The sequence below is a fragment of the Mercenaria mercenaria genome, chromosome 3 (genome assembly GCF_021730395.1).
Source record: "Mercenaria mercenaria strain notata chromosome 3, MADL_Memer_1, whole genome shotgun sequence".
Lineage (NCBI taxonomy): Eukaryota > Metazoa > Mollusca > Bivalvia > Venerida > Veneridae > Mercenaria > Mercenaria mercenaria.
In genome coordinates this window covers 86,050,542-86,075,810 of record NC_069363.1, presented here as the reverse complement: position 1 = coordinate 86,075,810, position 25,269 = coordinate 86,050,542, and the positions used below count along the sequence as shown (strand labels likewise).

The 25,269-nt window shown below is 32.4% G+C and overlaps 1 protein-coding gene across 6 annotated transcripts; it reads right to left on the bottom strand.

Annotated features, from left to right (window-relative positions):
* Positions 1–1,908: 1,908 nt before the first annotated feature.
* On the bottom strand, positions 1,909–25,269 carry LOC123524177 (uncharacterized). 6 transcript variants are annotated; one of them, XM_053539132.1, is made up of 15 exons: positions 25,063–25,269; positions 16,612–16,671; positions 13,607–13,690; positions 12,650–12,752; positions 11,740–11,848; positions 11,452–11,513; positions 9,552–9,598; positions 8,131–8,223; positions 7,258–7,350; positions 6,305–6,391; positions 4,750–5,027; positions 4,431–4,480; positions 4,216–4,276; positions 3,490–3,543; positions 1,909–2,386 (listed from the first exon to the last, which is right to left on the bottom strand). In XM_053539132.1, exons 1-15 carry the CDS (start codon positions 25,085–25,087, stop codon positions 2,243–2,245), a joined length of 1,350 nt encoding a protein of 449 aa, XP_053395107.1. In that variant the 5' UTR covers positions 25,088–25,269; the 3' UTR covers positions 1,909–2,242. The 6 variants fall into 6 exon arrangements, with proteins under 6 accessions (XP_053395107.1, XP_053395108.1, XP_053395109.1 ...); XM_053539133.1 differs by having other exon boundaries at positions 4,750–5,024; positions 25,063–25,268; XM_053539134.1 differs by having other exon boundaries at positions 25,131–25,239.

Sequence of the window (25,269 nt, the reverse complement as noted above, 5' to 3'; positions counted from 1 at the left end):
TATGTCTTAAACTAGGCTCATACATCGATCTTTCCGTTTGAAAATTGATAATCAATTAACATGGGCCAACTTTTGATTCTTTAGCTGAAATGTTTTACAGTGAAAAAAAATAAACAACAACATTCATTTATTTAAAAAAAACGAAAATAATTAATGGGTGAAAAGGCTGAAAGTTCTGAAATTATCAGCCCGACAACCTCAGATATTATAACTGTACATTCAAAATGAATTGTATAAGGTACATGTAAAGAATAAGTTATCAACGAACAGCATCTTTTACGGGTAACATTTCAGCTTTTTGTAGAGATTACACGCCTTTTTTAAAGGGAATAGTAATTAGTATTTTTTGAGTTCTTCATTTTTTTTTTGGTAGAGTATACACAATATTTCAACATACATATTAAATGCAAAAAATGTCAATGTTGTTCAACTGTTTTGCAACGATAACCATTAGCTGGTAGAAGTGGAATGATAAGCACGTCAACGACACGGTTTGTCTTTTAGTAAGTACAGCGCTTCTCAAATGAACAGTTCTCTATTAAAACTCTATTAAAACTTGCGTTCTCTAAACTCTCTCCTAAATCAAATGCAATCAAGTTTTTTGTAGACCACAACCATCTCATACTGACCAGGATACTAAGTTACCTGTTTCAAAATTTAAGTGCCCATTAATTCTCAAATTTTCCTTTTCAGGAAAAATCTATGCCTCAGCCGTGTACACCCTCATTTGTAGTTCAATTCTAGTTTATAGCATTGGATACATTTTTATTTTAACATAGCACCTGGTGAGACCAATATTTTACTTTAAAAGCAGCCACCATATATTGCTATCAGTTATGACTGTTTCAAAGAACCACACAGATGCAAATGTTTTACTGATTTTGAAAGAATCATGAATCTGTTGAAATAATTATTGCCTTCTCCTTTTAACAAACATTTTTAAAAAACAAATCAATAATTTGTTGATTTTTCTTATGCTCACTTATTTGTTCGTTTTTCAAGTAGTCTATATTAATGTCATGAGTTCCACATTCATGTAGTATAAATGCTGTCACACGTCACGTATGATAAATTGTCATAAATTTTCAATGCCCTTTGTATAACTCTTCATTTATTTCCTAGTAGCATAACAAAGCATGATTTTAACAAATATTTATTAAATATTGCTGCAAAAAAATCAATCCAGAACCGACAAATCATTGACATAGCAATTACTTACAGTAGTAATCCATCTCCCATTCAATTGTGTTAAAGAAAGGAAATATATAAGATATATACATGATATTTATCTATGCTGTGTTGACAATGATAACAAAACTATAAGTAAATTGTAATCATAATTATGATAATTTCCGTTTTACGCTAATAAATTCTCTTCTAACACTCCGTTACGTTTGACGAATGTCATTTGGAACGGCTCAAAATGTTGGAAAGTAACTATGGCAGAAGTAGATAATGTTGTAACCTTAATGAAAAAAATCATATTTGTTTTTAAATAATATTATGGATCATAACTGTTCTGTAAGCGAAAATGTCATCAAAAGTACCATTTTACAACAAATGTCTTTTGTTTAATCGACGGAGGACAAATAATTTCGCACTAGTGACACAGAAAATCAAGAGTAAGACTCTATTTTTTATTGGCTGAGTTTTTATCGAATACAGTTATGCTTTGAAAGAATATCGTTTGTTTTTGTTTGTAACCGTGCAGAACTATCTATAAAGCGGATTGGCCGCTATCGGTCGGACGGCTGCAGATAACATACTCCTAAACAGTCTTCGTCCTCTCTTCTTAGTTATAAGTGTTGCGGATTATTTCAAACTGGTATCGACAAAGATTTTAAACTTTCAAAAACCTTGTCACGAAAGGAGAAACAGAATTAGACCAAACATAAATTAGGTTGTATGACAGTTTCATTAATATGTTCAGTTTATTATGTGACAATATACATATTGTTATGGTGTATGCCTTGTGTCAATTATATAAACATTACATACATGTCAATGCGATGTTAAAATGAAACATGAACCAAAAATACCATAAGGTTTAAACGATACAAAATAAGAAGTACATAGATTAGATATGTAACAAATTGATGTAGTTTTCTTTCCAAATGTTGTTTGATACTAACCAAACGTCATCATCACTTCTTCTTGTAGTATTCTACCTACTGCAACCTATACGTTGTTGTCTATGTTCCATATACGTGAAACTTTATTTAGCTCATAATACAATGTGCATTTACGACATACTGTTGTATCCTCTCTGGAGTTTAACGCTATAATCCGCTGCTGGTAAATCATTAGCAGTGTAATAAGACAGTAAATCGTCCAGGGAAGAAAATGTATCACACAGGTGCGATTTGTAGAGGGACACTTGTCCATTCTGAAACAGTATAATAAACGAGATAAAAACATACAAAATTAATGTTCAAAAATCAAAAGGTATCAGAATTTGTTTGATGTAAATCCCAGAAGTATCTTTTCTCACCCTTCGTGACATATCATCAATTGACTTTACCATTCACACATTATATATTACTGTTTTCCTTGCGCTGGAATCCTCGAAAGTACATTTGTTTTTAAAACTTGATACTTAATATTAAATAAATGAATCCATTTAAAAATTCATTTGTATTAAAAAGGTAAACTCCGTTTATAGTGAACTCCTTGGGACCAGCAAAATGTTTTCGTTATATCCGGATTTTTTTTTAAATAAAGCGAGAACAAAGTCCTTATGAACAGTATTTGAATCATAATAAATTGATTGATCGTGCATAGTTGTTTGTTTTTGCTAAACGTGTACTGACGGAGTGTAGGTTACTTGATTTACCTTGAGTTGAATGAATGAATGATTATATTATACATGTACCAATCATCACAAAGAAGAGGTGATTACAGTTAAGAATCGATCTCTTTTATTATGATCTGTAATAATACTGAAGTTTTAAATTCTAAAATCATATGTCGTGTAAAATGCTAACCGATTTAACATTGGGTTACGTGAATTGTCTTATATGACTGTGTGCTGTTTTCGCATGGTATAGTTATAATTTAATTCCGTGTCGCCCTAAACAATATTGACCATTATTAAGCACTCGTTAAAAACAAGTCGGTTAGGTGAAGTCCTGATACAAATTTCTAATTGTGAATTCTTGGTGTTCACTATCATGACTATATCTTGTGAAACTTTTATGTATATCCCGACTTTGGACATGAAAATGCGTTCTTTACATCTGAAAATTCGCTTTGGGCGAGTTCGCTGTGTTTTTCATTTTAGAAGGGAAAACTGGGACATTTGAAAACCGCACATTCACTATACCCGTTTCCGCTATAAATAAATTACTGAAAAAGAAATGCAGTGTCTCTTTTAACTAGGCAATAGCGTTAAAATTATTTAGTATTTAAACTTAAAATTCTGTCACATAATGAATTTGGAAGAAAGAAGTTAATACTCCTTCAATACATCAAAAGGAAACAAGAGTATACCTGCCAATATATACGAAAATATTTCAATCCCTTCGGTGTCTTGACACAAAGCTCCTGCAAACATAAATAGATCATTAACACAGTAATGTAACTAGGGTAGGTTTTAACATGTGTAGTTTGGAGTTATAGGAGTTTTTTTCCCTTTAACATCTGTTTATTTTTAGTTGCCGCCAAAACTTTTCACATGACCAGAACTCTTCTCTTTAGGAGGCATTTTTAGATAGTTTTAGTCAGACATTTTGCAAGGCAAGTCGCCGGTACTCTTGCAGGAGGAGCTTATGGTTAGTGCTTATTGTAAAGGTTATTTCAGGTGTACAGTGAGTTATAAACTACAGACTTAAGTTTTGCAGTTCAGTTTCCTCCTTTATAAGTTATAAATATTTTAAGTTGAGATGGTTATGAGATGACTGTCTCTTTTCTAATGACGCGTGACTCTGTGTTTATTTCACCGTTGATAATATCCATGCATTTCCTAACTGGGCAAGACAGAGTGGAGCGATGCAGAGAACAGAACAATTTATACACCTAATTCCATAAATTGGTAAGCTTCCTGTTTTGACTGTTAATTGACTTTAATATATACACCTGTAGAAATAGTTGGAAACCGCTAGACACATCATTTTACGACAGCATTACTGTATGATTCATATTTTGAGTGCAGTTGTAATTGATATTATGGTTTCTTGAGTTATTTAAAAATTTCAGTGTGTTACGTTTTTCACTTACGTGTTTTGTCGATTCACCGGGAAAAATTGCAAATACTCCATCTGTCATTCGATCTGATAACCTGAAATTCAGAAGTGTGTTTCATAGGATGACCATGAGAATAATATGACTTCTTCATTGAAAATTGTTTTTTTAAAAATACCATCAAGACAGCAGTTCAGTTTTTACAAAATGTATTCAAAGAAAGGAATATTATTTCAACCACTGTGACATACCTTTTTACTTCTTCCTTCTGATCACAAAAGTACTCGCATCTTTCAAACCTCTGAAAATATTGACAGGTAAACATACACAAATCATTTCCCTGAATGATTATCAACATCAAGTAATGAAGCACAAAAGAATGTCTGCATGCAGAACAACACATTTTTGTTTTACTCTGCAATTAACAAGATTAGAAATTGTCAGCACGTAAATCTCTAAAATTAAGAATATTGTATAAAATCACGGTCATAAGCAACAACATTCTTTCGCAGGTAAAAAGTACGAAATTCCAAATAAGCCCTAGGTGAAAGGAAATACACTTAAATATACCTGCATGCTTTCAAACTCTTCCGTGTTTTCATATCTTGTTTTTCGTGATGTGTTATCGCTATTATTACTACCAACAGTAGCGTTTTCATATAGGCTTTCCTGTTTTCTCACAGAAAGATGCGACAATGATTCTTCTGTAGCACCACATATAGACATGAAGGATGACTCAGTACTTGAAAAGGATGTCGCCAAGCTGTGTGCGGACAAAGACGATTGAGAACCTGTAGACTTTCTAGTCGGTAATGGTCCTTTTTCCCCCATTGACGAACTGACCGCTGCTTGGTTGTAAAAGTAATTGTTAAGAGGGATATCACCATTTTGTTTTCTATTTTCTTACGCGAAAATATAAGTAGATGTCCCTTTTTCAGACCATTTTGGACTAACTAAACAAATAGTTCATCCGTTAAAAGAACTATTGATTACACAAATTAAGTAAATAAACACTCAATTTTGATGTTTAATTCATTTTTACACATTTCAATGCGGATAACACCTCTAAACTTAAATCGTAATAAAAGATTATATCATGCCATCATGAAAAATCATAAAATTTATAATTAATCATGGGCCTTTGGCAGCAATAAGTAACCAGAAAAGAAGTGTAGTACTTTCCGAACCATATCTTTTATAAAGGCAACTACCTTAAGGTAGTTCTGCACGTTTGGATCGAAAAAGTTTTCGACAATGTAGACCTTGATTAAACTCCGATTTTTCGAAACTTCAGAATATATCTAGAAAATTCAGTAAATAAAAAAGATAGGATCGTGTGCTTGATTTTATGCTAGACTGATTTGAAAAATTTGAACCTCACGCAATATTTCATAATGGCAGTCTATGGGAAAATCATAACTTTCATAACATTTTCGCGAATAGAATTTTTCTTCAAATGAATGTAGGTTTTTATGAAACATCTCAAATAAATAAATAAACACATGACCTATAATTTGGTGAAATAAAATGTATAGGTCCGTGTGCTTATTTTTGAGATATTCAACCATGATTAAAATGGACCGGATATTTCACGCTTATTATTAGACATTATTTTGAATTGTTTAATGTGCCATATGTTTTAATATCATATGTTGACCTTAGAAATATAGCAACAGTGCCATTGTAATAAATTTACCCACAGGTATTGATAAATTCATAAAATGATTTTCATTTCCGTACGCTGAATCCAGACGTTATTCTACGTTTTCCGGATAAATGACGTTACGCCATTACTTCCGGTTTATTAAACTTGCATAACTACCTTACATCAGTAGGCAAACTAGACAAAACACATTGTAACGTAACATTCAAATTTTAAATATTCAAACAAAACTACAGTTTCATAACAGTATGCGTAAAATATTTGTTAACTTTGCATCCACATAAGTACAGTCAAAGTCGACATATGTTAAAACAAATTTGTTACTAATCACTTCATAACACTCTTTTCTTCTAAAATAGCTATGAAGTTATTTTCTAGATATACACTGCAGATTAATCAAATACTTTGTTTTCTTTCTAACACAAACAAAATGAATTCTGCATTTGTATAGATTATACTTACTTTGTCTTCTTCCAACTTTAAGCTTAAGTTCTTCTGTAAACTTTTTATATATTTTACCAGGCTGCACTCTTAGTTCTGTCTGTCTTTCTGTAATATTATACTCACATATGTGCATATAATGATATTTAACGACTAAACATCGTGTTACGGTCGCTTAAGTATAGCCTCACGTTTAAAAACCAATCTCTGACACCTGCGTCAGGAGTCGATTGTTTGGCTCAGTGGTTACAGCATTGTATCCTTCCACCCGTGCAACCCTGATTCGAATCCCACCAAAGGCAGTTAGGATTTTTCATCATTAAATTTCTATCCTCTATAATTTCTGTTACACTTTTAAGTCATAAAAATCGTTGTTTGCCAAGCAAAGGAGTTTAGCACATGTATATTGAAACATAGAATGTATACCAACTATGCTTTACATCATGTTTAATTGCCTTTCACAGACATATTAAAGCCAAATATGTACAAGATTAAACTTGCCTAAGTGGCCATGGGTATTTAGCAGCCACTCGCTTTAGGCAATCAGGCAACTAACTTTCCAAAATTGTCATATTGTTATAATTTTAAGAAGTCATGTTTTAAGCTGCCATACTATGTGACTACCTTGGCTGTTGCTTTACACAGATTTGACTGTAGCATATTAAGTACAATCAATTTTGCGAAAATAAATTTGTAGTGCAAAAACAAAGATTTTCCTTGTGTTAAACTAAAACAGTATGCCGAGTTAGAGTATTCAACACAATAAATAAAAAAAAATCAATTTCCTTCTTCTTATGAATATTGAACTATTTACAGCAATCCCGTTTCGAATAGTTTTCAGGAAGATTTTTACACAGAAGATTTTGCAACTACAAGATTTATTTTTCAAAGAATTCCAAAAACTAATTCCAGTCTAAGTTGGTAACCACGCGTTTCGTTTAATTAAGTAAACCAGTACACATCTAAGTCCCTACCTGACTGAAAGGTATCTGTATATTTGGTTTTCACATTTTCATAAAATCTGCCCGTATCAGTGCTCAATGTTCCACTTAAAGGGCAAGGAATGTCTGAAAATAAGTTATTTTATATGAAAGACTTCCTCAGTTTCATAACGCTGAAAGAAATTTTTAGAATTGGACCACCATTGAAAATGATTTGGTAGTTTGAAATTTAAGAAAATGGCTGATCATGGAGGCAGCCATTTAAGTGTGTTTATGGCGTCATTTAAATGTACACACTGCACTGAATTATTTATTTAGCAAATTGCCTTTAAAATAGATTAATTTAATATCTTTCTTAATTGTAGGATGTGAAATATAGTAATTTCGTTCATTATAGCTGGAAAAGGTAGAGAAATTATTTTACAGAAACATGTAAATACAGTTCAGATATGCATCTAGAAATTTATGAAATCCGCCATTTTGTTTTTTGTTGCCATGGAAACAAAAACTCCGCAATTATGATCAAATATTTAAATGCTCATAACTTCCTCATTTATAAGCCGATTTTGAAATTCCTTTCATTTCTTTGAATGATATTAGAAATCCTAGCAAATGAAATTAACACAGGCAACATTGTCTTTCCCTTTAATTTTTTCAGTTAGTCATATTTCCTATCGTCTTCTGAAAGAAAGAGTGTGATATAACTATAGTTTAAAAAAGAAATAAATGTTTCAAGACTACTCCATTTGCCACTTTGAAATGCTTTTTATGAACCATTTCAATTATAAAGTATTATCATTTCACAGGCACTTTCTCTGATCATACTTGTGTTGCATTTAAAACTGATAAGAATAAATGATAAAAGTATATTGCAAGTGCTGCCGTTGAGTAATGGCTTTAACATACCACATGCTTGAACTGGAGAACATGTTGCTTCTTCGATATTTCTTTCGTCAATTTCGTCATACCTTGAAGGTTCTTCCCTTCCGTGATGTGACCCTAAAATTTGACATAACAGGTTTGTTCAGTAATGTTTTGAAATTAAGGATAACATTCATTTACTAGACTATTTCCGGAGCTAAGTATGAGGAACGGCCTAGAAAAAATCTTTACATGTTTTATGTACATGTAATTCCTCCTTATACTTGACTTATTTTTATACTGATGGTTTATTGTTAATTGTAAAGCCTGACCTAGTTCTAAGACATCACGTATGTCAATAAGATATATATATTCTATGTTTTTTCACAAGGTTCTATCACAAATACTGAATTTACAATATTATACAGTTTGGATGTTTCTGTTCTTGTTTTTTTTTCAGAATCTTTATTTTCATTCATCCATGAAGCATTAATTGGAAGCTGTTTGAGGTCAAGTAAAACCTAAAGTAAGAACTTGTTGAAAAGCACCTTCCTCTATTTTTCAATAACAAAATATTACTAGTTTGTACATTTAACATTTGATGGATTTATATTAAGATTGTTGATAGAAATGTCTTTAAATTCAATTTAGATTCATATTCTTTAGATATACTAAATTCAGTTTGAATTCTGCATATAATTTGCAGATAACACCGACTGAATTTAAATTTGAACAGGACAGCATTTGGTCTATTCCTTAATATTAGAATTAGACTTAACATCTACTTAATACTTTAAGGTATATTTGCATTCTTACTTTTAAAAATAAAATGTTTTAATGTTAATAGTTGGTGGTTTGCTTTTCTGTTACATCTAGTATTTGTAGGAACAAGGATGTGTTACTCTTAGAGCTAACATGGTGTCTTAACTCATTATTTGAATGCTAAAATTGTCGGGCTAGCATTAACATTAATGCAAGCATTATTTTGTTATTATCTTAACTACACATATTATTTCATGTAAGAAAGCTGCTTTAAGAATGGCAAATGTCCGGAGTGGACATCAAGACACGCATCTTATATTACTATCATACATTAATTTTCATCAAATTAAACGTCCTAATTATATGCTGTGCGATTTGAAGTTTCAAGTGTTCTGTGACTAGACTAGGATAGTCAATGGTTATGTAATATTTTCTCTAGTAAATAATTTTCTAAATAAGATAATATTGTAAGAATAGTTTTATCTGCAATCACGGTAGGCACAGTTACCGAAAAGTCTTTTTCTTATAGCGAAAACTGTTGTTAAATCAAGGGATATATGCTGCATTAACTGTGCCTTCGTATATATATATAGTTGATGTTAATTACTTTGTTGAATAATAAATCGCTATCTATATATTCAACTTTTAACAAAAAAAAAGAAACGATTTCTTTTGGTTTCAGAAGGATAAGGATAATTTGTTACTTAATCTGTTCCTAGGTACTGTGTCAGCACTTCCGAATCCGCTATCTCTGAAAATAAAAATATCTTGATTCTGAAATGACTTGTATTAGAAATATCAGCCGCATTTAAGTAAAGTTAAGTCCTTGTAGCTCCCTGTGTTATACAGTAGACGTGTATTAACATGTGCATATGTTTACTTGTTTTGTAGCATCTACTCGTATAGTGAAACAGAAAATACCTGAAATGAAATTCATGCGCGTGTTAACAGCCTTCAAAGCCCCCAAGCTGGAAGGGAAACCACCACCCCCACCCCCATAAAAACACACACACACACTCCCCCTAGGAACTTTTGATGACCATATTTTTTTAAAGCACAAAGTCATGTCTGTAGAGCATGTTTATGAATTCTGCTATTTTTAAATCGGGTTCCTTATAATTTTCAGCATTTTATATATGTACCTAACAGATAATTATTTACTTAAAAAAAATTAAAAAACGCGTCTTTATGACAGAAACAAATAAACTCAAGAGTAGTTTTGATCAAAAACTGTTATCTTCAACGCTAGTGGCTTTGGATTTTTATTTGCATTACGTATATTTCTATCAATATATACTCAAGGTATATAAACAGGTTCAATTGATCAATTGATAAGTCTAAAATTCTAACTGTTGTACATGTATTTTATCAGATTCTAAATTTTTAGCGTTAAGCAATTGTGTAAAAGTACATTAATGAATTATTGTAAGCGGTACTTAAAACTAAATTACAATTTCATTCTTTTCTCAAATAATAGACTTGATACACCATCTTATCTTGATACAGACGTTCAGACTTTGAGAATGGAATATCTTATTAACTTAAACGACCAAATATAAAACAAAATTGAATGTAGCTCACCGTTGACAAAGAAGCTTATGTAACCAGACGTTACCGAAAAAATGTGTAATGGGGAGCCTTCTTGGCTGAGTAGTCAAGGTTGCTTACTTCATGAACTAATGCAAGAAGGTGTACCTGGGGTCTCCCTTCACAATCAAAGCCGAATGGTCCTATGACCTATATTTGAGTCGATGCGACTTTAAACCCAACCAAATGAATAAACAATCAAACTCAAAATCGGTACTTTGTAACAAAATATACAGCTGCTAATTTTCTATTTATACGTGTAATTTGAAACCATTTATGACAGACAATGGTGCCAACCAGTATTTTCAGTAAACAACTGTAAAGGAAAAAGAACCTGACAACGTGATGGCAGAATTCCTAGAATGACACTTCTAGCTATATACTTTCAGTAAATAAAGATATAGAAAAAATCCTAGGGGAAGGGAAATGAAGGAGGCGGGGAGGGAAATAATCGAGGTCTAAAGTGACCCTTTGTGCACAAGCACTGCATTATACGCACATGAGAATTAGTAAATCCGAATCGTTTAATCGAACTCATTAACAAGTTTTCTCTGAACTGAACTATACCTTACATTCTTATGACATTAATTACCTTTGAGAACAATCGGCGCTTTTTGGAAAAACAAAGAAATTTTCTGAAGTCGAGTAATAATCTACGTAGCTCATGTGATAAAATGACGTATGAAAACAAAATAAGCTAATGGAACAATATCATGCTTTGAATAATTTACATTTGGAGCTAAATTTTTAAAGGGAACTCCAATTCACTTGCAGCATAGATTTGAATGAAAAAGAAATCCACACACACACACACACACAAAAAAACATCGGCAACAATTACAAAAAAAGAAAACGCACTGATGCTGCAAACGAAGCTAAATATCAAATATATTGCTGAAGAATGTTATCCAAATTTAGAAATTAAGATCGAAATTAATTTAAATGCAGCATACCGATGACACGTGCAAGATGTGATTAACAACTACTAAAATTGAAAAAGTAACTACAAATACTCACGCCGAAACATTATATGTGGATTGAACTTCCGATATTTCTAAGGTGAACTTTTCAATCCATATCTAAAATATATCATTCCTTTCATATTGCCTAAAACTGTTCAGACAACTGTATTAAAATATAAACGTAATAAAGCTGATCATTCACACTTGCATTGTGAAAATAGATAGTATGTACACTAACGTAATTTGACATTATTCACACAATGAATTCGTTTTCACGAATCTCGTTAGCAATTACTTTTTTGATATTTTTTTCTTAATAATATTCAATATATGACTTTTATACCTTTCTTCTTTCTGACGTATCACACGAGAACAGTAAAGGTGTTTGAGCATTTTTGTATCTGAGGCAGAAACAAATATTCCCCCCGCTTTCGGGATCACATTCCACCGCACTGAAATAGGAATGTAAATATGTGCCAAACAAATATGGTAAAATGTAATGTTTATTTCGTGTGATATCATGTTGTCTTTTAAGCTTCTTTAGGAATCTGTTAATGTTATTTCGGGAGCATTAATAACATCCAAATATATAGGGCAGAAAAGTTTAAATTCTATGACAATGTTTTTTTTTATTTCAATGTCTCAATGTTGGTAAAAAATACAATACTTCGTACTTTGAAAAAGCTATCAGTTCATTAAGAATATGTTCATTGAATAGGCATTTACAGAAATTTCTCACCTATTTCGATTTCATTAGTTAACAGGTGTAACGCTAGATTATTTCACAGTAAAGAAAGAAATCTCAGAATAACAAATCGTATCTTTCAATCAATTTTACAGGTATATCAGATATATACTGCAAATATTTAGGCATTTTTTAGAATTTTGTTTCAAATAGCTTCTTTCACCTTTCAGTTTTGAATTATTTTCGTACACACGGCAATATGTAGCTTTTAGTGTGTAATAGGTACCCGAAGGAAATGCATCAATGCTCGGACTGAAATCTAGGTCACCACCAAGCTTCTGCAACTTATACAGGCCGTTTCCATGAAGTATGAATGATTGTTTAGAATGAAAAAGAATAGGGACAATAGTTCGAAGACATTGTAGGCATGTAATTAGGTCATTAAACCAAACCTAGTGAAACATTTGAATTGATAAAGATAAAAGTGACGAAAGAAACTTAAGTGTTTTATTCATTTGATTTATTGTAGTTCATATCATATGTCAATCCCAATTTAACTTATACTTACTCTTCAAACTGTTTTAAAGAACATGAATATTCTGTTTTCTGTGCATTCCTATCGGTATAAATGTATAAACAACCTAGGGAAATTATTGCATACCGTGGTTTCCCTGTAAAGAAAACATCTTCTATAGAACTTTGTTGCAAAAGAAAAGTCCTGTTTGTTTAAAACTTAAAGAGACTTCGGTATAACAGGCAAAATCAATATTAATAGAAATCAGAGTTAACTTTATTATTTGCTTAACGATGTTTTTTCTCGCTTAATAACTCTAGTCTCTAGATTAATATAAGGAAGTGTTTTTCCAAAATGTATCAATAAGATAAGCCAGACTGCATTAATACAAAATATTAGAAGAACACCTGGAAGTAAAAAATGAATGGAATTATACAAATTAATGACAGATATGGTCTGAGAGAATCTATAAGCGAAAAGTGCGACGCCCCTATACGATGCGTAGTACTTGCTTAAGTGGAACGCACCCATTGGTGAGCATATAAACTTTATGATTTTATATGACAAGAAAACATAAAAATAACACGACAAGGCAAATAAATCGTGCTATTAAGATCTCGGCCGAGAGGTTTTGGCATACCACATTAATTTTAACAAAATGTGCTTAACGTTTCTGACATATAACACTGATTCGAATATACAGTGCTTTCAAGAATCTGGCTGAACTGTACTGACATACACGACTTATTTGAATAAACAATTCTTAAAAGAACTCGATTGAACTATGCTGCCACACCACGTTGATTTTAATAAACTGTGCTTTCAAGAATCAAGTTGAACCATATCACCTTTTTAATAGAACTCGGCTTAACTGTACTGCCATATCACACTGATATATATTAACCGAAATTTTAAGAATTCAACAGGAATGTGCTGCCATATCACGTTAATTAGAATAAAATGTTTAAATTTTTAAGTATTAGTAGAGATTCTAAGGAAACGGGTACTTACATTTTCTCCAAAAAAGTATGCTGCACAGGACATGTATCCATCCGCAATATGAAAATTCAACTCCTCTTAACAAATCATTGGCACCTTTAATTAAGATGTACCAAGTTAATAAAATACAACTATACGTCGTTATGGCACCCAAACGAACATCATTCAAAAAAACTTAAACCCGTTGAATGTCGCCCTACCAAATACTGCCCTGACCAAACGTCGATCCGCCTAACGTCGCCCTTTTTATCAGAGCGACATTTGGCCGGGCGACGTTTGGAGGGATGACATTCGATCGGGCGAATGGTAAACGTTATAAATTCGTACTGAAGCTAGGGAACGAAACGAATAGTATTATTGTTGTTCTACTAGCGCTTACATCAGACATATCAGACATCAGCGAAGACTCTCTATTTGTTTTTCTCTCGTGTCTTTTATGATATTATATATTCGTAATCTGTCTTCATAAAGGTTTAGTTGATGAGTTGCATTTTAACAGGGGTGTAGTTCCTATGTAACACACTTTGTACCCGGATAATCTTGACTCTTCAGCGACCCTGATTCAGTGCCAACATGGCTAACTATAAGACGATGTAGTTAATTGTCTTGTCTTTTTCAAATTTTACGTTTATCTGCAATGTTGGCGTTAAACTTTTTGTAGCCATAATATCCTGTATTGGTAACATGATTTTGTACTAACTACTTTGTTCGACAAACCACTTTATGTCAGTGTAATTCATTAAAATGTACCAGAAAAAGTATTCAAAATGAACATGTTTATGTTTCAGTCTCTTTTAAAGTACCTGAAAATGCAATGCTACTTTACTTATCAACTTGATTAGATCAATAAACATCTCTTTGAGAATGTGTAACAGTATTAAGTTTAAAATCCACTTTTTATATACATGAAACAATCTTGGATAAATATGAACTTAAAATGTATAAAATCCTAACAAAACGAAAACATAGCTGTTAATCCGTGCTTCTTGTGTGAACCATAGATGCTAGCAGTTCTGTAATTCCCCCGTCCCCACCCCATGTCAGTCCATGCATTTTCCACTTTTTCCCCCTTTTAGCTATTTGAAAAATAAAATATTATTGTATTAAATAACTAATCACAAATCTACCTATTGAAATATATCAGTCCAATATTTAAAGAAATATTTGATATAGATGTACATATAAGTTATTTTTAAATTAGAAGTGACATTACTCATACAAGATTACATACTTGCATACGTTAGTGGTCAACGCACATTTTCAAGTTGATACAAACTAATCATGAAGGCTGTGAAATTTCCGAAGATTTTGCAATTTTCATGTGCTCATTTCAATTCAATATCCAACGTAAGAATTAAACATATCAATATGAAGTTTCGGTCCGTAGTTGCTGTTCTGTGAACATATTCATTTAAATATTTCGGTACGTAATATATTCGTAATTCAATCTTTATATCTACATTAAAATGAATCACAAGCAGTTACTAATAATGATTAAAAAATATCTGTTATATTTCAAACAGGAAGCTATTCATGCAATTTTTCCCACAAATATGACGTTTGGCCTTTCTTAATAGCTTTACTTTTGGCAGTTTTAGTGGTATATTTAATGCTGACTTTGCCTGACATACAAACATTATAAACGAATTAACTTCAATGACTAATAATGTGAAGACAAATTAAACAAATTACGGAAAGTAAAGTTATCAATTTTGCATGAAAATTAACTTTGATCTGCAATCATTAGGGCTTACCTTGACATTTTGTTGTGATACACACATACGTAAATAAAGTTGAGTGACATGATAACAAACAAATTTTTAAGAATAAAAATGAAATTCTAAATATGCCATTTCTTGTGATTTTAACATCAACTGACATTTGTCCTTGAATATAAAGTTTGCACTCATTTCTTTTAGATAGAATTCTTATTTCTGACATTGTTTGACATATATATATTTACTGACAATCAGATAGTTACTATAATTAAACAATGAGACAACTGGTAGCCGTAAACTTTACCTTACCCCTACATATTTACCTCCCTTATCAAAGACATAAGTGAACAAAATGTAGACAGGCAGGCTTTAACACTTACGAATTGGCTTCTTTAGACTTCAGTTTTTGCAATAAAAGTCCACGAGCTCTCGGACCATTAGGCTCTTTTCCGTTTTCTCGCTGTCAACAAATTTAAGGGTATAATACGTCAATATGCACTGGGATAACAACATGGTGTAAATGGGCCTATAAAGTAGTGAAATTTTGCTTCTAAACAACAAAATAGTTGGGGCAACAGAAGCTTGTAAGTGTTTTTCAGATTTTTTTATTGAATAAGTTCTTTGTTTGTCAGTGTTTCTTTTTAAAACACAAGGCTAAAACGTACCGTTATACATTGAAATCATGTAGAAAACAAAGTTTCTCGGTTTCACATCCATCATGTTGGTCAGGGTCGCATAACAGAGTCAAGATTATCCAGGCACATAGTGTGATGTAAGTTCTTTCCTAACAAATTTAGTTTTACCGAATTCTTATAAACGGCAACAAGTATAGATAGCATTTTACAACAGATTAACGTAATAGCAAGAACATCAGATGAGGTAATTTTATACTGTGAAAGAGTCTTACATAGGCAACAAGGAAACATATTTGGTGAAAATGTACTATTTATCGGAGTACCGAGTACCTTTTTAAAATGTTTACGACATCCAATCCAATCATTACATTTTGCATAAATCATTGTTAACAGTTATATCGAGTCTGATGGTTAACTGTTACAAACGAATATGTATTTGTAGTGATTGGGTGTATTTTCTGTTGTTCTAAAAATTTACCAATAAGTGAGTCACTAGTTAAAAGTAGGTTACTGATAAATGGGGATGAACTTGAAAAATTATTCTTCGGAGTATTTCCATAAATAGAAAGCATTCTAGATCTTTACGGTGACTAACAAATCAATGATATCCAATTGAATGCTCAAGTACAGGTACCTCATTTGAACACTGAAGAAGATATATTACCTATATTCAGAGGCTCATCAAGAATCTTCATTATTTGTGGAAAACTTGTTCGTACTTTATCTGAAATATAAAAGTCACCCTTTACTAAACTACAAACAACACTTGATAAACAAATATTGTAGATGAGTGACATCTGTGAAGGACGGTTATTACAACGCGTGTATATAAATTCAGAGATATGTGTCATATATGTTTTCCATTTTGTGTTCTAAAATTTGAACCCTTCGTACTATATTGCAAGGGACCCCAGGATCGATTAGCTAACGTTAATACATTTTATTGCTTAGTGTTATTGTCCACTGGATTACATATTTTACAGCACAGCAACAAATATATAGGTTATATATAGGTTATTTGGCGGCCATTAACGGTGGCAGAATATCTTAGATACCCTTTGTGCATCATTACAGACGTGAATGGTAATCTTGTTAGAAACACCGGCCTTTAGGAAGCCAGTTGGATGGCTCCTTCATAGGAAAGAATTCAACACTCAAAGAGGGGCGAGAGATCCGCAGCCAGCGACCACTTCGTCATGGGGAATTCAAATTGGATGAAAAACAATATAGCATACGATATATTCGCTCGTGAGTAGAATTTGCCGTAGAACAACTAGAAAAAATTTCTGAAAAATCTTATAACATGATATAAGTACAAAAATGGTTTACTCTACATATATGTTTTATGTCTGTGTTTGCATCAAACTCGCCGCAACTTTTGTCGAAGTATCATGAAATTTATTAGAAATAGTTGTGTAAATTTCAAAAACGTTTAGAATTAAGAGGATATTCAAAGTCTTTTATGGTTACTTTGAAAACAAAATGGTGAAGTAGCCATGAGGAAAATGTAATTTTTCTCGACCGCGTATTGTTTTCGAAAAAATATAATCAAAGCACGGAAGCACTGAAGGAACGATTATCTTATCAGTCTGGAGGACATTTATGGTTCGAACCATGCTACTAACCTTGTGGTCTAGTCCTGTTCTTTCCCTAATACAACGGTTAGGAAAGTTGACCACCACAAGGAAAAAACCGCCTTAATGTAACCTAAAATACTGTTGGAAATGTTTTTATAACAAAAATCGCTTACATCTACCCCCATAAAACAAACTGGAGCTAAGACACGTTTTACAATATTACTTTCAGCATTCATGTTTCATACATAACAAATTTGTTAAGTATGAAAATTGTCAAAAACGCTGGATTAAATTCAAATAATATTACAGCTTCTATCGTAAATGTAAACATTATTTCCGTAACAAAATAAAACATGTACGCTGTCTCGGTAAACAAGTCGTAGAATGTGTTCATTTGTTTCTTCTATCGTTACTGGGGCAATTCCACTCAGCGATTACCTCTCCTAGAGCCTAGCAGCTGATCTGGAAGAATTGCTTTTAAAAATATATACTTCCATTTTACATTCTATACATGTTGTGCTCATTATTTGTTGTATTTTATGCCAAGTCGGACCTAATACAAGTATTCCTTTTATTTAAGATATATTTATAATCCATAGGATAATTCATATCGACGTCTATTATGAACGAAACTGTGCTAAAAACCAGTCTGAAATATCGTAAATCTATTTATAGACCAAGGTCTTAATAATAACGAAATGTTAGATGGAATCACATGTCCGTTTAAAGAACATAAATTCTGTCAATGTGATTCGAAAAGAAAATAATTCAAAATATTGTGTCTGTATTTTTGTGTTACATACATCTTGCATTTCGCATATCTAGATGCATACGAGGGGCGTTCAATAAATACCCGGAAAAGTGCTCTCAATTCTTCAAGTATCATCAAAAATGAATGAAAATGCTACAAAATGTAGACTAGGGAGTACTGAGTTGATATATCAAAATTAGATTGTCTTTGGATAAATAATAAGTAAATGCGAGTCCCCATGGCAACGTCATGTGACGTCATCCGGCCCAATTTTGTCTCTTTTTCTATTTTACATGCGCTAAAACATTACTTGCCACTTACCTATTTTTCAAGCTACCTTTTCTTAAATTCGGTGAATATTGATATGAAAAGTAAGCGTTACGCCAATAACGTCAAATTATAAATGTGACATCATTAAAGTATTTGGCAGGCATACTGAGTTGGTTGTCGCTTGAAAATCCGTGTTGAACGGAGATGTGAGATAACATTTTGTGTTCTGAATCTAAAATCAAGGAAAGAGACAAATGCTATGCTGGAAAAGGTTTAAGGGACAATGCCCTGAAGAAAACAAAATTTTATTAGTGTGACGTGACGTTTAAAAGTGGTCAGGAGAATATTGCTGACGACTTGTGTTACAGACATGAAAAATAACGCTCAGCCACATTTAATAAATTAAAGAGCTCCTTGGTAGGGCATCAGTTCAGTGTCCAATTTCTTCAATACAACAGGAACATCATATGAACAGTATTTATTTATTCTTAGGAAGGTGTAAAATGCATCTAATGGTGATAAACAATGGTAATCACGAGTTGTATTGATTAATTGAGTGTGATATGACAGCATCATAATGACGTTGGGCCACTTGTGAGGTGATGGCGTTGCCTAGGAGACAAATAAATACTGTGCATGTTATGAAATCTGTAATTTAGGTATTTGCATTCAGTATGTTCATATCCGTCGTATTTTCAAATTTTTGCAAAATGAGACCAGAAATAAAGAAATGAGAGCACTTTTCCGGGTATTTATTGAACACCCCTCGTATTACACAGTTTTTATATCATGTTATTGAGTTTTACCTCAACAAAGACGAAACGTTCCATTTATACGATTATTTATTCTGATGTTGAAATAACTCGTTGCCCAACCCTTTTTTGTTGTTGTGTGTTAAAAATGTATGTACTCTTGTGTGTATGTTTGAAACAGAGAGCAATAAAATATAATTAAACTAAACTACGGATATTTCATTTATAGACGGCGAATTACTTCACCTCCGTTATGTTATATTGTCTAATGGTATCTGAATGAATAACACGGAGCTGTATGACATAACTATCTAAAGAATCACGAAGAAATTGGACAGGTTTATATGCCAGGAATGTTATTACTGTACTGCTGAAATGTTCAGACTATTTCGAGAGCTGCTCGTAGGCAGATAATATTAAGATTTTTAACATTGGAGCTTATCGCCTCAATAATAAACAAATTATTTTTGAAAAAAAGCCAATTTAATCAAAACATTACCTCGTGAATAACCTTTGGACATCCACACATTACGTTTCAGTAATTCTAAAAATCATGGCGCTATATTTAATATATAGTTAGATGACGTTATAGTTTACTACTGTTGAAAGATCAAAGGCAATAACTAAGTAAAAACCATCCATTGGAACAGGAAGATATGTGTTTCTACTCTTTGTTGCGAAGCTTCATGTGAAGTTTAGCTGGATGGATTTAAGCGCATTGTTGCTGAGGAATATTTCAAGATATGTTGCTAAATTATAATAGTGTTGAATAATCAAAGGGCAATAGCTTTCATCTCATGAATTCTCGCTGAACTCGAGCGAGTGACGGATGAGTAAAACTCAAGACATAAATTGTGGGACGGACGGACTTCGGGAAGGACGAAGCGGCGACACATATGGGAGCACAAAAATGCGAAATTATATGAATTTGTAATATTTTAAAAGTAAAAATTTACTGTTCAATATTTCAACATGGTCTTGAAACAAATAAGATCATCTTAACTAGTTTACAATTAAATACAAAGCTATCTAGGCTATCTAGAGACATTTACATTATGTTTACTTCATGAGATATAGATATTTTAAATATGCCGTCCGTTTGATATTCAAATTTATTTCAAGTTATGATTTTTTTGGACAGTCGTGTCTAAATATAGAAATTATGGGTAGTAAAAAACCAATATTATACGCCAACAATAAAGGTTACTAATCTTTCTAATATTGAAAAAGATATTTCGAGTAGGGGAGAAAAGCGTCGACACCCAAATAGGTGGTGTGGTTGTGTCAAATCTGAGTCGGTTTTAAAATAACAATGTTTTGATCATTTAGTGTAACGTTTTCTGGAAAATGTTGGACTTCACTGTCTTATCCAGTAATCATAGAAAACTATTTCGTTTTTGTCATCAGTATTGTATATTAAAATTGAATCCCACAATACAAAGAACCAAGTACTTTAACAGTTTCACTGAACTTGTAGGGTAGTACATAATCAGGTAGCACATGCTTGCTATGCTCTTGTTCAAAAGTCGGATAAAAGAAACGGTATAAACGCTGTATTACATCTTTATAATGCGGACAGTCTATTTAACTTATCATTTCTAGATTTATTAACGTGGAGATCTGACCAAACGATTTAAGCATCCGTAATATTTGTCAGCGAGCATGAGTAACAATTTATGAACATTCTGAAGGTTGTGGATATGTTTTCATTTGGCAATGAAACTTACAGACAAGTTATTGGTATCCCGATGGGGACTAACTGCGCCCAACCTATTTCGAGGTACCTTGATGACATTTTAGATATGGACAACCCATATATTTAGAAAAAGTAAAACACATTTATCCAAAATAGTTACAGCTTTACAAGGCTAATACTTCAGACATAGAAACGTCATTTTTGGACTTCTATTCAAGAATTGTGAATGGTAACCTAGAAACGAAAATATATGATAAAAGAAACTATTTCAATCTTGAAAATGTCCATTGCCCCCACTTTGATGGAGATGTCCCTCGAGCGACCGACATCATACGGTGTTTATATTTCGCAACTTATTTGTTTTACAAGATAAAGTGATTCAGGTACGTAGCACGAAGGTAGTACATGTTGTAAAATTTAGTAACTACTTTTTTCTAACACAAACCTTAAAACACTTTTAAAACTTGGCCTTACACACCAGGTTTACTTTGAAGATGTAGTTTATAAATTTCGGATAATTAAACATATTTATTTCAAACAAATATTTTTAAAATATATAAAAAATATCAAAAGAGGATATAATGCGAAAAACAATACAATGCATGTTTGGTAATTTACCCCTCTACAGTTAATCGTTACGCTTGTCACTAATGTTAGAGTTTTTTTTTCAGCGGGGAGCGATTTTATTTACGCTGTCTTGTCTAACATGTTGAAAATAGGGTAAGTGCGAGGCTAGCATACCATAAACGCGTTTAAACCCCCAGTTTACTTTTTATAGGTTACTGACCGTTCCAAGGCGGTGCCCCTATTTTCAACCTGTCTTCAGTCCGTTTCGTACTTTGTGTTGTGTATGTTGTCTTGTTTGTTATTAGCGTTTCCTTCCTCTTTCTCCTCACTAGCCCTATTACGCTTATCGTTCCATCCCACCCCTTTCCCTTGCATTTATGCTTCCTTGTAACAGCTGACTCTCTCCTTTTACCATAAGTAAGTTATCGTGCCCAATGGAAATTTTTGCCCGTCTTAGTACACGTGTACTGATGACACCGAATGAACTTGTACAAGTCCCTGAATTAGATTTGCAGATAGACACGAGTGGCGATCTAATTCCGTGTTTAATAAAATGTTGTTTTAAATTACAACTTTAAATAAAAAATATTTTTTTTTAATACAAACTTTTACAAGTAGAATTATTTATTGAATTAAAACATAACATAAAGTCGATCAACATTTAGAACTACATTCGTAGTTAAACTTGAATATTGTACATTTTAATATAACACATGGACAATGAAAGTAATATTCACATTAAAACATACCTGAAATTTTGCAGTTTATTCTTTTTTCGAGTTCACTCTTTTTTCACATAGTTTAAAAGTGATGTGCAAATATGAAAACATATTATTCGGCTGCGTGCGTGCATATATGTGTTTTGTAGGTGCGTGTCTGCGTTATTGTAGTAATACTGCGTTTAAAGGAAGTGGCTTTCCTTGTTGAATGTCATCCTTATTCTACTTTTATCTAACATCCGATCCTTTTATTACCCCTTACCACCCCGCCCCAAATTTTCTGAATTTTACATATATTGTTAATGTACTTGTTGTTGAAGTTTTGAAGTAACCCGTTTAAAATACTTTTTCCGTTACAGCTTTTTTTTTTGTTGTGGGCCTACTTTGCAATGCTTCCGGGAAAACTACCTTATTCTTTTATAAATATTCTTGGTGCAGTTAAATTTTATCAGCATGTGACATGTTTGTATTAACGGCCAAACTTAAGATTAGGATCATATATAGATAACATTGCAGCTTCAAAGAAGGTTTTGAGTATCTATTTTCTTATTTTTTTATGTAGATATTAAATGACTTTTATCACATGATACCGGTATTCACTTTCCTACATATTTCATATTTCTTTACTGTGGGTTTCCATCAGTATATTAATAGAAACACACAATTGAAAACTTCATTTTTCCATAAATTTAAAAATGTAAGGTGGAATGCGCAATATATTTTTTTTTCTTTTTTTGCCGAGTTTCGTCCTGAAATTTATACTGCACAAAATTCAGCATATATGCGACAGAGTTCTGATTTTAGTTTGTCGCCATTTTGTTCGAATTTTTTGTTACTATGTCAGAAACATGGCCCCTGGTGTCACTTTTCGTGCAACGCCCAGTTCCGAGTACTCTCGGCATTTTTCCTTTCCTGCGCTCTGAATGTCATGAAAATGAAAAATACAAATTAATTGTCACTAATTTGCATACAAAAATGCTACTCAATGGTGCAATATTCAGCGAAATGAAATTGACGCGTAAGACGTCAGAGAGAGACGATATTGTGACGACTGAACTGAAAAAGTTTTCAATCAAGTTAAGCTACAAATTCTGCCTTAAAATCCAGCTTAGAAAAATCGGCTCGATAAAAACACATATAACTTTGGTATGTTTTTTCACAGTATGTGTACGTCTAGCAGACACATAAATACATAGGAGTCACCGACTTCTATTTTTCACAATATTGTATAACTTTACACCTACTCCCACATTGTATGACTTAGAGTTAAAAAAGAATGTGTTTTCAACTTACACACCTCACGTTCTTGTTAAAAACTATTTATTATATGAAATTTTCAAGATATATTCGATCTGAACTGCAGATGCCATGTATTTCATAAGATGACTTTCCAGCTTTTCTCACAGACGAGCACAAGAGTAGAGCCACCGATCTTCGATAATCCAGTTTAACGCCTTCCTACAAGAAAAAATGCCATGCTTCTAGGGGGCTTGAGCCCACATCGGGGAGGGTCAAGTGATCTGAAGCCAGCGACTTTACCTACAACACACGGCAACGGAGGCCCCTCACTTTATACTAGAAGTTACGCTCCATCTTTTGTGATTCATGTTACATTGTACAAACTGTATATCTAAGCAATATGTTATCGCACTAATTAATCCAAGTAGGCCTAGACATTACATAAGCATTTAATGAAACATTTATGTAGATGTGATAATTGTGCTTTTTAAAAGTATAAAGTAATAATAAAAATAATGGAGAGCAAATGTATAAAGTGGCTATAACTTTCATATGAAATTTCACTAATTTCCACACTTTTCGTTGTCAAGAATTCTAATTCTTCATGTGAGAAAGCAATCCAGCTGGTTTACGGAAGGTCGGTTGTTCTACCCAGGTGCCCGATCGTAATGAAATAATGCACGGAGGAACACCTTGGGTCTTCCTCCACCATCAAAGCTGGAATGTCGCCATATGACCCATAATTGTGTCGGTGCGACGTTAAACCCAACCAAAATATAAAATTGACTAAATCATTTTAGTTTTAAACAGAAAGTTTAAGACATTGTTTTTAGTTATTAAAACTACCGCATCTTAACTTAATGTAAGTACCATGAATGTTGTCTCTCGGTACGAACTGGGGCTTAAACTTTCAACATATGCTAAGGCTTAGCGTCGTTTAACATAATCTTGTAGTTGCTTTTTATAGTAAATAATGCTATCATAGGAAATGCTCCTCTACACTTATTCAAAATCATGGGCAAAATGTAACATTTACAGTAATGTGTTAGCTTTGATAAAACTAAATATATTGATCATTTACGTTCGACAATGTCAAAATTAAGTTTTTGTGGGCAGATATGTTTAAGATGTTGTGTCGTCACATAATGTCCGTGCATTTAACTAGACGCTGCACGGGGAAATCATGCCCTGTATATTGACGATAATGATATCTGCACCTTTAAATTTTTGAACAATGCAAAACCCGACTAATATCAAAGTATAACCCCTTACACAAACTATCAATTTGTGCCGCCCCTGTCATAATCAAATGAAAACTACCAGGTCGCGATTTATTTAAAGGAATATTTTGACATATCTAGGAAATATTTAAATGACACGGTTCAAGTCTTTATAAATTATCAATTGCACTAGCAAATGATAGTAAAGGTTTTTAAATTAACACAACAGTTATTACAAAATTTAAAATTGTTCCTATTTTATGAAAAAATGTGTAGAATAATGTATCACAGAAGCTAAAACAGACTAAAATATTACATACTTACTAACACTTTCACGAGTTGAACTCATTTTAGAAAAAATCTAATTTATAACGTACTACAACGTAATTTACTTATTCCTGTTTATTAAGTGGAATATTTTCAATTTCACTGTGATGTCTTTCTTTATAGCTGATTCTCGTTACAATTTGTTTTGATATAAACTCTGAATGTCATAAATTACACTTTCTCTTCTGGTTATCAAATATTTTA

Excerpts from the sequence above, each read along its gene's own strand:
- LOC123524177 (XM_053539132.1), bottom strand. The coding sequence starts at position 25,087 with ATGAGTTCAACTCGTGAAAGTGTTA. Across the intron at positions 11,514-11,739 it reads ATACGTCAGAAAGAAGAAAG|ATATGGATTGAAAAGTTCAC; the intron begins GTATAAAAGTCA and ends GATATATTTTAG. Across the intron at positions 4,481-4,749 it reads AAGAGTTTGAAAGCATGCAG|AGGTTTGAAAGATGCGAGTA; the intron begins GTATATTTAAGT and ends CAATATTTTCAG.